General features: G+C 46.7%; 1 protein-coding gene across 5 annotated transcripts in view; it reads left to right on the forward strand.

The window, feature by feature from the left end:
• Positions 1-14,835, forward strand: part of LOC119439931 (rootletin-like) — a 289,750-nt gene that overhangs the window by 262,163 nt on the left and 12,752 nt on the right. For all 5 annotated transcript variants that reach the window (XM_049661195.1, XM_037704895.2, XM_049661198.1 and 2 more), the window contains one exon: positions 3,486-3,533. In XM_049661195.1, the coding sequence (XP_049517152.1) occupies positions 3,486-3,533 (48 nt within the window). The remainder of the gene's footprint in view (positions 1-3,485; positions 3,534-14,835) is intronic.

The following is a 14,835-nucleotide window of genomic DNA, read 5'->3' on the forward strand; positions in this document are numbered from 1 at the left end:
TGTGGGTCCCTGCCAGAGTTGGGATAGAAAGGAGACAGGAGTGGCGCAGTTTACAATAGGCCATAAAATTATTAAGATAGGCAAAGCGGGCACAACTTGCAATACATTAACAAGCATTAAAAAAACAATACAAGTAAGCAGGCTCGAAAAATGTAACAATATTAACTTTAATGTTCAGATAAACAAATCGGGTGCAATACATTGACAATAACTAAAAGAAAGTTTACTTATTGCAAATAGCTAGCTACAAGAAATTCAGGAATTGTAACGCTAATCCTAACACAGATAAAGTGAGCATTACATACACTGCATTTACAAACACAACAAACAGAGTTAATATGAATAAATAGGCTCAAGAAACTAAATGATAAAAAATGTCCACTGCATAATGGCACAAAATTTTGCTGTGAAGTGTGGCTTCACAGCAGCGCATTGCGCATTACCAGAAATCTACACTTCTATTCAATATTTTCATATGTACATCCGGACTTTACTGCTAAATTTTGTAATTTTTGGTGTGGGTTTTACACGCAAAAATACAGTACATAAGCGCACTTTGCATTGCCGCAAATTTCTAACCATACGATAGGCATTACCACGTGGGATTGGTGCGTTGGCTTGCCGACTGTGGTCCAACCAGCCAAGCCACTGGCCAAAATGTGCACGTGCATGCTGTATGTGTCATTTCTAGTTGCCATCGCTTAGTTTTGCTACCGGCAGACTCAGTGGCGCACCGACGGGGGGGGATTCGGGGGTTGTAACCCCCCCCCCTGAGGCCGACCTAACCCCCCCCTTTTGTTTAACCCCTTTTCTTTCCTTACGCATTTGAGTACTGCAACTAAGATGCAAGACGCGCAATCGTCTGCACACTCGCAAAAAGCGAATTTTTTTGACAATTTTCCATGAAGAAATCGAAATTAGTGCTGTTTAGATGGTATTGGCAAACTGTCAACCTCCCTCCCCCCCTGGCAGAGATCCTGGGTGCGCTACTGGGCAGACTTTTCGGACATGGATGGGACCGCACGTGAATCTGTACTCCGCTACTACGACCGTCAATCCAGCCTGTGCATCTCATCTCAGGCTCAACCGCCGACAAGGTCTACAAGTGTGAAAATATTGACGGCGAATTTACCGTGATGGCTTGTCACCAACCGCTCTCCTGACCACACTGCTTAGGCCGCTAGGCCTAACCAGTGCAGTTATGTCGAGAGTTGGCAACCGATGTTGCAGTTTCGTGCCAGTCTACATGACGGCAGCTTTGTCCGTGGCCACCGTATTTGCGGCATCGCACGCATGGTTCGAGCCCGAAACGTTGTGCGGGTGTTATCATTCTTTTTGGTTTTGGTTATTATTATTCTAGTGCTGTGGGTAGGTGGCGGGGCCATAGGGAAGTCCAACAATCATGCAAAGCCGAAAAGTCTGGCATCTCGAAAGGCAGTCGGCAACTAAATTACACAGCTTTGTTACAAGAATGTATATTTTGAGGCGCATGCGGAAAAAAAATTTGCTTTGCTATAACCGATACCATGTTGGGTCCCGAATTTCGTTATAGCAGGAGTGTATTGAATTAAACCGTGACCAACCAAATTTTACATTTGCTTTACATCCGGTAATTTGTTATATATCCCTGTTTGTTATATCAATATTCGACTGTACTTATATCTGTGCAATAGGTGTTCATTTGTTACAGGGACACTAAAGGAAATATTAAGTTGAGCTAGATGGATAGCTTATTTGTCTAGGAGTCTATCATCATTTTCTGTGTGCGCCAATACGTTACATTGTTGTGTATAAGATATCCTCCGAAGGTGCCGCTGCTTCTCCTCAACTTGAACCGCCCGGGCCAAAACGGATAAGTTGACGTTACCTTCCTCTATGGAGCTCTCTGTCAATGAGCCAGTGCTGATGTCATAGGAGAGGTACCGTAGACCACAAGTGCACCACAAATTTTTCATTTTCGTCATTTTCTTGCTTACGAAAGCTCTATTTTTGTTACAAATGAAGTCGTTATTACAGAAGCCTAATCTTTCAACCTAGCTCGCCCTAATGTTTTCTTTGAGTGTATTTTGTGTATTCACTTTTTCTTGCAGCTTTCGCTGTTCCTATTATGAGCAGTGTTCTATACAGTCGAATGTGAATATAATAAATACAGATAACGATTTATCGGATACAACAAAGGTATTCAGATGTGACTTTTTTGTAACGAGGTTCTACTGTATTTGCATTCTTTGTGTTGCATTTTGTGCTTTATGTTCTATTAACTGGCTCCTCTCGTCTCTATGCCTCCCTACTACAACTTCCCTTTCACGCAATGTTCCAACTGATTTAGCTCGTAGGGTCTATATTTTTTCATTCGGATGCACCGGACAATTCGATCGATCTTATTGGTCCCGTTAAGATCGAATCAACAGAAGTTGACTGTATGATAAAGTATGAGAGCCAATATTGTTGGGGCTTGTAAAAAAAGTATGAGAAGTTAGCATTTGGAGAATCGGGAACAATGCTTTTTATGACTTGTGCATAAATCATGAACTTCCCTGAAATATATGCCTGAACTGCTGTGCTCTCCAATGCATTCACTGCATGCTTAGAATAAGTATTCAAGCTCTTGGACTGAGAAGGCTTAAGAGTGAGGATGAACGGCAAATATCTCAGCAACCTTCGGTTTGCAGATGACATTGTTCTATTCACAACATTGGGGATGACTTGCAGCAAATGATTGAGGACCTTAACCGAGAAAGTGTAAGAGTGGGGTTGAAAATTAATATGCAGAAGACAAAGAGAATGTTCCATAACCTGGCAAGGAAACAAGGATTCAGGATCGCCAGTCAGCCTCTAGAGTCTGTAAAGGAGTACGTTTATCTAGGTCAATTACTCACAGGGGACCCTGATCACGAGAAGGAAGTTTACAGAAGAATAAAATTGGGTTGGAGTGCATACACCAGGCATTGCCAAACCTGACTGGGAGTTTACCACTTTCGTTGAAAAGAAAAGTGTACTATCATTGCATTCCACCGGTTGCTAACACATGGGGCAGAAACTTTGAGGTTAACAAAGAATCCCAAGAACAAGTTAAGGATAGCACCAAGAGCGACGGAACGAGAAATTTTCTGCCTAACGTTAAGAGACAGGAAGGCAGTGGTGTGGATCAGAGAGCAAACGGGGATAGCCGATATTCTAGTTAACATTAAGAGAAAGAAATGGAGCTGGGCAGGCCATGTAATGTGTAGGATGGATAACTGGTGCACCGTTAGAGTTACAGAATGAGGGCCAAGAGAAGGGAAGCACAATTGAGGACGGCAGAAAATTAGGTGGGATGATGAAGTTAATAAATTTGCAGGCGCAAGTTGGAATCAGCTAGCGCAAGACAGGGGTAATCGGAGATCACAGGGAGAATCCTTCGTCCTGCAGTGGACATAAATATAGGCTGCTGCTGATGATGATGATTGAAACTGAAAGTTTCCATTGCTTTTGTTTAAATGCAGTTGGACGTGAGTCGCGGCAGCCATGTCGATGCAGACCAGTCTTCTCAGGTGAGTGATTGCTGCTAGAGGCCGGCACAGTGTTAGTCCCTGGTTAGGTGCTTGACTGATAGAGAAGCACGCAGAAGTGCCACCACGACCTTTGTCGTAATTTTGCATAGTACAGTGGAACCCCGATAATACGACTTTGAGGGGACCACACAAAACCATCGCATAATCTGGGTGTCATATAATCGAAAAACTAAGAATGTTAAGCTCAGTCTTGCCCAAGAAATGGGTACTGACTGCCTGAATAAGCCCGAGGCATGAACCTGCACTGCTCCAGGGATGGTAGATTAAATTATTGAAAAAAAAATGACAGTCAGTCATTTAATTGTAGGAGGTGTGAGCGAATCTTCATTCTCACCTCTTAAAAATCTGCTATATTTTTCTGGACGTTTGCCCAGCCACGACGCATCAGCTTCGTCTCACAAATATTCTAGATCCCACGATTTTTAGCGTTACATTGGCGACCTCTAACTTTACGTCTTGATCCAATCCATAGACAAGTCGACCAAAATCAGAACTTGTTTTTGGTTGGGATCAACACTGTTTTCGCTGTGCTTGTGACTGGTTACAATGCTGCAATACCCTACGGCCTTTTGCGGTTCGACTTGTTCATTCGCGCCGTTATGGCGACACAGTGCATTCGGTATGATGGCTGCTTCGAGAGACTAGCAATTTTGATGGACGAGGAGCTGTAAAAGTCCACCGTGGCTCGTTGTCTCGACGTCTACGAGTCGATGATTTGTATATGGCAAGACCAGTGGCAGGCCCTCTTTAATTGTGCGAGGCCAGTCGGAAAAGCTCTGTAGAGCTTGAAGTGGCCTGGTACTGACCCCAATATAAATGGTTGTGTGGTCTTTTAAGAATTACTTAAATCTCAAACAAGCTTGACTGCACGGAAGATGACTTGATTCTCGGGCGATCATGAACTCATTGAAGTATACAGTCGACAGCTCTCATGGCGCTGACTGCGAGCTTAGGACAGTGCCAGAAACACTTGTTGGGAACGCTTTCAGTGCCAAGTCGCAGGAAATTTCTCGAAAGTGAAACTAAAGTATAGACCACTATAACGTAACCGCTTATAGTGCAGGACCGGATATAGTACGGCCTTTTCAGACTCCCGTTAATTTTCCCATAGCACTTCATGTGTGCGCATACCGCTTACAGTGCAGCCGCGTAAGACGTAATACCGGTTATAATGCAGCGTCCGCGGGAACATCTCGCCGACAAGGGCGGTAGCTAGCACGCTTCTCAACGAGGTACGCCCACCGATGGGAGAGGAGATCAATGAGGGTGATGCGGAGGAGGAGCAAGAGACGTGGAGCATGAGTCCAAGGGTGATAAAATCGTCGCCGCGTGCCGTATGTGAGAGTGAATGCGCGCGGGGGACGCCCGCCTTCACGGAGAGCGAACGAACAACGGAGAGCAAACGCGACTTCCATCACGCGAAAGGCCGTGGGGGTATGGGAGGAAGGGAGCGGTGGGCGACGCTGTGCTGTGGCAGCAAATGCGTATCTTGCAACCGGGCGCAAGGGAACTGGCGACGCAATCTCCCACGCGAAAGGAGCAAAGTGGGAAGGCAGCACGGGAGAGAGGGAGGGGGGGGGGGCGGCTTTTCCTCTGCCAGCAAATGTGTTCGCGCCTGTGCCGGCTGTTGGTGTTGTCGCGCGCACCAGGCGCGTAGCCAGGGGGGGGGGGGGCTGATGGGGCTTCAGCCCCCCCCCCCTCGAAATTTTTTCGTGCGCGCTTGCACCACCAACTCAAACTACCACCGACGCCGGCAATCATTCTGGATTTTGTCTACAATGTCTTTTTCACGCTCGAAAAGACATTCGGCACGAACATTGCGAACTCGGGCTGGATTTCGTGACAACGCCCTTGCACCTGGAGTCACGTAACGCAAGGAGCCCCATCCGAGCACAAACTTTCATTGGCTTTTCGATAGCGAGCGGGCGCGTTGCGGCATCTCGCAGCGGCCGCGGAATATACGGAGCGCATGGATTTCAATTACGAAACTTTATGGGTATAAAGTTCTCATAAACTTTTGACGCGAAAGGTGCGCTGACATTTCCAAAGGCATGCTTTAAAAGATTTTCAATTCTAGAACTTTATAGGGTTAATGTTCTTATAAACTTGGGCCAACATGCGCGCACCAAACACTCGTGTCCAAGCCGTTCCATAAATGGAAGCACGCGCGCGCAATCTCCCACACACACAAAAATACTAAATATCATCGTGACTGTCAGCTAGCAGCTGATAATTTTCTCCAAACATTTTCAGGAAGCGTGCCCAATGGGATTGATCAGCTGGACTAGGGCAGGCAAAGTAAAATATGAGAAAACAAAAGAAAGTAAATGGCCTATTATTGCAAATTTTTTTTTGCGGGCGACAAGGTCTGGCTCTCCGTGGCCACAGGGACAGGGGCCCTATGGATATAAGCAATGCCCCTGCTGAAAATACAGGCATTTTCAGAGTGCTTCTTCGCATGCGAGCTGATTGTGGAGATACATATCTGAAGAACCATTTGGAAAGTTGGCCCAGTAATGCCTCGTATTTAAGCCCAGACGCACAAAACCAAATTGTAGAAATTTGTGGTGACATTATCAAAGAAAGCCTATATTCAAAAGCAGGCTGCTTCTCCACACTTCCTGACGAAACGACGGACATCGCTGGAATCGAACAGCCTACTGTTTCTGCAAGGTACCTAAACAAGTATGCCAATGACATCAAGGGATTGTTTTAGGTTTTAGCACCGGAATAGATGCCCATCTCTCATTGCGACAGCAGGTTCTATGTAAATGTGTAAATACTGCTGTAGCTTCTAGTCACCCTTCCAGTGACCACTGCCAGCACAGAGAGAATATTTTTTTAACAAGAGTTTACTAAAAAACTACTTGCGCTCTACAATGTCTGTGGAACGCATGGTTAGGCTGGAGCTTCTATACAGCCACAGAGACGTCGGCATCAACGTGTCCGAAGTCATTGACCGCTTCGCTCAACTTTCCCGCCGAGAGAAGTTTGTCCTTTAGATAGCGAAGCAGCAAAAATCAGTGCAAGTAAAAGGCACTGTTCCTTCAGGTCCATAAGTTCTTAATTATTAAAACGTATGACCGTTAATTAGCTTTTAAAACCGCAGAAATTTTCGCCGTTTATTCTAGCAGTTATCATCATGATCACAATTATCACGCGAATACAAAAATTACGAGTATACCAATAACCAATTTTGACCGACCTTGCTCATTGAAAGCCTGGCCCATGCGGCGTTCGCCAAAAGTACACTCGGATATTGGGTAGTTCAACTTGCCGCATCATCTGTGGCCTTCGCTTGTCCTTTTCTTTCATTTTCAGCTACCTGCTTTTATTTCTTTTTTGAAACGAAGGAATACCCTCCTTTAATTTTGGGTGCAGAATAATTGTTGGCGTTGTGCAGGCAGTTAAATTAAACATTTTCGTACTGATTTATGCATTATTCCTCTATTATTCTACCCACATGGCGCTGTCGCGACTGCTGCATGGCCCAAGTACATATCACGATTTCTGCGATCATAGTTATGTTCTTGCCTAGATCATCTGTCTTTCTGTGCGCAAAGCTTACTATCTGTGACTGAGCAACATGTTTATTTGTCTTATTTGACGCATTATATACACTGACGTTTGCTTAAATACGTAGATTTATTGGAGACTCATACCTATTTTTAAATATCTGATTGCGAGGTTTTGTGTATACAAGCAGTGAACTTTGTTTTCAACGACTCTTTTTTTGCCCTTTAGCGAGCTGTATCTTCGCATTTGTATATTCCATTCTATCTTCGCAATTTCTAATATATATTTTGCAGAACTCCCACTTCTTATTTGTACTCACTGCTGCGAGTATTATCTCGGCGTAATTACAATACACGACAAGTTACAGCTGCTCCTGCGCAATCAATTGCAACGAGGGATAGCGTCATTGAGGTTTCTTCCTGGCCGTTGCATATGTAGAAAAATGTAAACAAGGTTATTGAATGACAAAGATTCATCTAAATGTTTGTCCTGAACTTATTCATTTCATGGCCTTTACGTTTTTCATATAAGCTGCATGCACTGCTTTGCTGGTTTCGAACTGATATTAGAGACTTTTAGTATTGCGGAAAATGCTTGCGTTAGCGTGTTACGCACGCTAAATCTTTGCGGAACGCTGTTCGATAGAGTTTTAGTATAGCGTAAGACAACGATGCACCGCTAAGCGCAAAACCATCTAGCTGCGAGTAGTCAAAGCAGCAAACTGAGCAGCTCGACAACCAAACTAGCCGAGTGGATCCACGCCAAGCCTTGAAACGAGCCTGCATGTCAAGCACTCGGGCCGAGGGTGCCACCATGTTTGCAATGCTAGAAACTTAGCGAGCGTTTAGCGTATCCGCTATATGTGAAAAATAGCGGACGCACGCTACCCGCAAAACTGAAATAGCGTTCTTAGCATGCGCAGTCTGACCCCGCTATTTTATTGCGTTTAGCGTGGTGCCATTTCCGCAATACTAAAACTGTCTATTGACCCTTTTCGCGGCAATCCCGTGGGTGCTGCCATATTTGATCACGTGGTGACGCGTCCATTGCTTGCCTCAACTGCCTCCGTTGCCTCCTTGTTTACAATGGAAGTGTATGACGCCGGTGTGGCTTAGAAAACATCTGTTTTCGGAGATATCATAGACGGTGACTAGGTGGACGACACGAAGCTTTGATCACAGCTTCAGAGAACATGCAAAAGCGCTTTCGGAGCTGATTAAGCTATGTCCAAATGGCATAAGCAGCGTATATGGTGCTTGTTCTAAAAGCGGGGCTAAATATGAATTCCAAGCTGTCCGATTATATATTCAGTCAGGATTAGTGTGTTTTGCTCTTTGTTCTTTATTGGGCAAATATTTTGAAGCAGTGGCTTGTCAGTTTCTGACTCAGTGAAGTTCCTATCTGATTATTTTCTGCCTAATCACTCGCGGGTGTGCTCAGTTCCGGATCCGATAGATTTGTTCTTGCTGCGCACAAGGCTTCAAACGTAGCTGTTTTGTACATTGTAATACCTTGTAGCAAATATATATTACAGTTAGTATCTTGTTTACTTTTGTGGTCTATCACGAAACATTCACCTTCGACCATTAGTGTGCTATAGGTGTAGTCCGTCATTTATTGTGTGTATACAGTGCGCATATAATCAAGTGTAAGTCCATTCACTTATTCTTGATACGTCAGCGATAGAGTGGGCGTAAGTTTTCCTGCCATTTGGACAGATGTGTATAGATAACGTGTTCGAAACTTAATATGACAGGAAGCGGTGCTACTCCCTTTGTCATTGTTTAACGAGTGGTACTCATTCTAGCCGACGTTATGGGGATGAAGCCCTTTCTTTGAAGGTTAGCGATACAAGGCTGGCGGATGAGCAAATTTCTGTATCCTCGAGGAAAGCCGTACATCACGAAGTGCCGGTAACACGTTCGGACAGTTGCAGCAGCAGTCCGCGAACTTCGCCACACAGATTCATTCTATTCCTTAACATGTCAGTCACTATTTTTGCAGCCAACTTCTGCACACGTCTTCAATCCACATTATTCAATCTAGCATGATTGGAGCACAGTGTGTTAGCGAAAACTCAGTTGCATTTCCGACAACTGATCGCACAGAAGCAAGGTAGAAGCGGTAATGGTTTCGTATTCGTGCGCGGTCGCTGAGGAGAGGTATGGCGCGCCGCCGTGAGCGCCATCTCGTTTCTCTAAAACAAACTGCTCCCCGAAAAGGGTCAATAGTTCTAAAGTTCATGTGATGTTTTCTTTACTTATTAATTAGACAAAAAACGCGGAAGCATTGATATCAGTTATTTCTGCCACAATTTTTGGGGCATATGAATTTATTCTTTTATGACAACATACATATTTTAATGGACAGTGCATAGCTTTCAATAATTTGTTTGCAGCATCTAATATACAATGGAATTGGCAACACAGTTATTATTCATGCATTTGATCCTTCTACAAATTTTATAAGGAGGAGGCCGCGCTGCAACCTGAGCCCCCCCGAACAAAATTTCTGGCTACGCCACTGGCGCGCACCATATCTTGCGATCTTCACACGGCTCTGACCATGGTGGCTCTGATCTTTGTATGCGCTGTGCATACGCCGCTCAGTTTCCGTTGAAGCGATGGACCGCACGAACAAGCTTTGGTCGCTGCGACGGCCGCGTTTCCCCACGCCCGCGTTTTGACAGTGGTTGTCTGTGGTCATTGAGTCTATTCATGTTTGCTTGTGCACGTTGACACCACGCTTGTTAATTCAGTTAGTATGCGAATGTGTCAAGTTTATGCAGCCGATAAAACTACTGTCTCTACTCTTATAGCTCTCTACTAATTTGCTATCGTAATTCATGCTTCACCTTTCGGGCAAAACTGAGACATTTTTTTTCTAATTATTACTTTGTCTGCTTCATGCGAAGATCGTAGGTACTTGGACATTAACCTTTCAACGTTCCTAATTTTAAACGGATGCAAAACCCCAGTCGCACGCGTCGATTCTCGGATACGCGCGGCTGCTTGGTCTACATGTTATGCCTACGTGCAGGGCTTGAAAATCGTTGTTTTGGTTATAGTGCGGTACCGCATATGATTCAGATATTCACGACTCCGGCGACTTACGTTATAAGCGGTCTACACTGTATCTAGGAAAGTGATCGCCTGAGAATACCGCTCCGTCTCCCCTTCAGACGGCGATGATGAGTGAAGAGAACTAGTTTCCGAATTGCGATTCCTTGAATAAAGGTACCATTTCTTTTTTCGTTCATCTCGCGTTACATTCGCGGTTTTGTTTTTATTCTTTTATTTTGCCTCACTGGAAAGTCGCCCCTCGCCTTACATTCGGGTAAATACGGTATTGCACACCCGTTACGAGCCGGCTGCAGTGTGCTCATGCGCCAGCCTGCGTGTGCTTAGGGCTTTTTTTTTTTTTTTCTTGGGTGGTACCAAGGAGGCGTCGTACGTGGCAGGTTCGGCGTAAAATTGCGTCATATAATCGAGCTTCTTAAACATTATTTCTGTGGGGCTTTTGCAGGATCCAACCAATTCACCGTAACCTGCGGGTGGTCGCATGACTGGGGGACGTATAACCGATGTTTCACTGCATTCATTCTTCTGGGTGGTGTGACTGTTTTATGAATAATGTGATGATGAGGCCATGACTGTAGAAGCAGGCAAAAGCGAGAGTGCGATGGCATGTTGTCGTACAATTACAGGATTAGCCTTGTGTAAGGGCAGCACTCATGGCTACCCTATATTTATTCTTAAAGTTCTCACAAAGGAATTATTTCTGTATCGGTCTGTACGTACTTTGAACACGATAGCGTTAAGAGCCCTGTGCCATAGAAAATCCTGTGTCGGCGGCGGAGGCGATGCCCAGTCAAGAAAATCATCTTGAACCACCTCGACCGCGCAGTCCCTCTGTGTGGTGCAAGGCGTTAGTGAACAAAAATTGAATTTCTCAATGTAATAGTCGTCAGAAAATCGTAAAGTATGACTTTACCACATCCTGCAGACATGATAGCGTCGGATTGTAATTTCACTGTATGAGAAAACGTATATCTGTTACGAGAAAACAACACAAACCCCTTTTCCAGCATTTCTACCATTGTGATGATGATGTGGGCCCAGGCCTCAAACACACAGGTTAGCACAATGAACACAGAGGCTTTAATGACACGGGAATGGGACTAGGACAACGTAGACGATAACACACTCACAATTCACTTGTTAGTTGTCTGTCGCTTACATACAGCGTCACTGTCCGATGAAGTCTAATAGCGTGTCGGGATCACACACTCGCGGCACGAGGAGTAGCAGTGATGAATCCAGCAGCGGGTGGTGCAGGGGATGGAGGTCGGGGCGGAGGCCCGGCACTCGACGAGTCACTCGCGTGACAGCTGGTCGGGATGTCTGCCCACCTCAAGGTAGACTGTTCAGAAGATTCGGCTGCACTGGAACACGCCGGCGTCAAATGCTCACACAGCAGTGGAGCAGGCCTGATCAGGCACAGGAACAGCCCGACCTATTTGCCCAGCTCACCCAGGACCACTGGCCTAGGGTAGATGTACTGTTCGGCTCGCTAGGCACGAAGGCTCAGATCGGGCACAGGGACAGCACGGGCCACTGTCCCAGCTCACCCAGGAACACCGGCCGGGGTAGATGGACTGCTTGGCTCGTTCGGGACGAAAGCCCAGACCAGGCAGCTCAAGCCGTTGACATGGCTGCCCCTTCAGCGCCAGGCGCCGGCTCTTCCTCTTCCTCGTCCATCGCGCACCAGAACAGTCACGCAGATTAGGCCGCGCATTTCAAACATAGTCTACTCCTATCACATTTCCCCCCAATTTCAAGAAGTCAAGGAGGATTCTAGCACGGCGAAGTATCAAAAGCCCACACAATGACGAAGCACTCGCACTCTCTCTCACTTGTGGAATAGGCAGCTTCACGCGGGAGAAGCTTCCGGCTCGCATAGGGGAGCAAACTTCCGTCGTGTTCTTGCGAGACAACTGCTCCGAGACTTCTCGAAGAGGCGAACGTGTTTAGCAAAAAGTGGTTGCTCAAGTCTGGAGCCTTCAGTACAGGCTGCTGTAACAGCTCCTTTAGTCGCATAACTGTCTATTCATGCGGTGTCATTTAAAGTCATCGTCTTTAGTGGAGCGGGTCCGACTAAATGACGTTGCACCATTCGTTGACAGACGTCACACGATTTCACAAACCGTTTCATCTCCGACTGGACCCCTGGCCAGAAAAATTCAGCAACTACGCGATCCACCGTTCTCGTCACACCCTGGTGACCGCTGAGGGTGCCGTCATGCGCCAACTTCATCACGTTCACCCTAAGATCTTTTGGCACTACTAGTTGGTCGAGTATTTTTCCACCTGACACTTTGTGCTTCCTGTATAAAATACCATCATATTCGCTTTCGTGGCCATCCGTGATCGTCATCTTGCCGACCTTTTCGAAGCAACGCCTGAGAGACCTATCGTCCTTCTGCAAAGCTTTTAATTTGCTTTGCTCTATTCTTGTGACTGCAGTTTGCATAACAGGCAGTGTGGGAAGCGACGGTGTCTTCCTTTCCTTGGAATCAGCGATCAGCTCGGCACCAGATTCATCATCGTCTTCTGTTTGTCTCGAGGAGGCGGCTGTGCTTTTAGATTAGGATAACATGTATGGCTCGTAGCTTGACTGAGCGGTGAATGACGTCCTCATGGCAGGGTAACTCTTCTTGTCACTGTTATGTGTGGCGACCAAGAACAGGCTGGGTCATTAGGTGAGCGGGCACCCTCAATGTTTCCCAGTACCACGTCATACAGGGGTCTCGCATACATTTAACTCGCGCGACACCTGTAAAGAATGGCGTGTCTAAATATACTATTGCTTCCGATAAGTAGAGAACCGTGCGGTCAAGCAAGAACACTGTGCTTTTTGTTCCTGTCATTTTGTCTTCAGGTACCAAAGAGAGTCGCACTACCATGGTATTGCAGCCAGTGTCTCATAAAACAGACACCGGTTGTGATTCGAGGACGCCTCTTCCCACTGGCAGATTTCCACCGTCACATTTGGGCCCTGATCGCGTTAATGTCATGCTGACTATTGGGACCGTTTCGCCATCTTGAAGCGTGACGTATCCGCCACCCCCTTCTGTCGGTTTTTCTGCTTGCGACGAAGCCAGCATACACGAAGCTTGCCCTTGATGTTTCCTCCTTGAGGGTTCACCTCTTTGTTCCTTTCTAACGGACCAACCGCGACCTTCAGGGTTCTCTTTAGTCCGCGACCAGCACTCCGAAGCTCGATGTCCTGCTTTATCACAAAGAAAGCACCGATTAGTAGTCCGCGGCGTCGCCGTTGGAGGCGCAGTCTTGCGAGCAGAGTCTAACGCGAACTCATTGGAGAGCTTCTCTTCACCCAGATTGATCAGGTTATGTGCCTCTATAAAATAATCGGCATTCTTCGACAACGTGGCAAGGGTCTTACTATTTCTTTCTTTCAGGAACACTTGCAGCGACGCAGAACATCTAAAAAACTGTTCGGCAATCATGGCATCCCTGAGCGACTCGAAGGTCCTCTCAATGTGGGAGATTTCAACCCAGCGGTCGAAGTAGCCCGCTATTCTTCCTGCATATTGCAGGCCAGTCTCGTGGTCTTCGGGCCTTGCGGATCCAAATTTTTCTCGGTATCCCTCAGCGGTGTACCGAAACTGCTGAATGAGGGTAGCCTTCAGCTGGTCCTAGTCTAGGGCTGCATTCGAATCAAGCCGTCCTATGACCGTCAACGCTTCTCCTGTCAGGCAAAGGCTGGGGGAGAGTGCCCATTTTGAACGGGGCCATTCTTGACTAGTTACCACTCGCTCAAAACATTGTAAGTAGGCGTCTAAATCATCTCGGTCTTCGTTAAACGGGGGGGATCAACTTATGAGTACTGAATACCTCAGGAGCCGCCCTAGTAACCGACTGTTGGGTAGTTGGGTCACTCAACGCGCCTTGTGCGCTAGCAGTCTTTTCCTGGAGCTCGATCTTGAGCCTTAGCGCTTGTTCTTCCTCTTCCAATCGTAGGCGCTCTTGTTCTGCCTGCGCTTTCGCGTCTTCACGATGTTGGGCCCGCTGGTCCCATTCTCTCACTATTTCTGCGTCAACCCAGTGCTTTAGCTTCACTCCTGTCATTCCTAACTCTTTCCCTATGACGTACAACCTCTCAATCTCCATCGTCCCTCCTGTGCATTTGAGAATCGTGGCAGGCTTGCCAAAATGTGATGATGATGTGGGCCCAGGCCTCAAACACAGAGATGGCACAATGAACACAGAGGTTTTAATGACACTGGAACGGTACTAGGACAACGTACACGATAACACACTCACAATTCACTTGTTAGTTGTCTGTCGCTTACATACAGCGTCACTGCCCGATGAAGTCTAATAGCGTGTCAGTATCACACACTCACAGCACGAGGAGTCGCAGTGATGAATCCAGCAGCGGGTGGTGCAGGGGATGGAGGCCGGGGCGGAGGCCCGGCACTCGGCGAGCCACTCGCGTGATAGCTGGTCGGGACGTCTGCCCACCTCAGGGTAGACTGTCAGAAGACTCGGCTGCACTGGAACACGCCGGCGTCAAATGCTCACACAGCAGTGGAGCAGGCCTGATCAGACACAGGAACAGCCCAACCTGTTCTCCCAGCTCACCCAGGAACACCGGCCTAGGGTAGATGTACTGCTCAGCTCGCTAGGCACGAAGGCTCAGACCGGGCACAGGGACAGCACGGGCCACTGTCCCAGCTCAC

Source organism: Dermacentor silvarum, chromosome 2, assembly GCF_013339745.2.
Source record: "Dermacentor silvarum isolate Dsil-2018 chromosome 2, BIME_Dsil_1.4, whole genome shotgun sequence".
NCBI classification, from domain to species: domain Eukaryota; kingdom Metazoa; phylum Arthropoda; class Arachnida; order Ixodida; family Ixodidae; genus Dermacentor; species Dermacentor silvarum.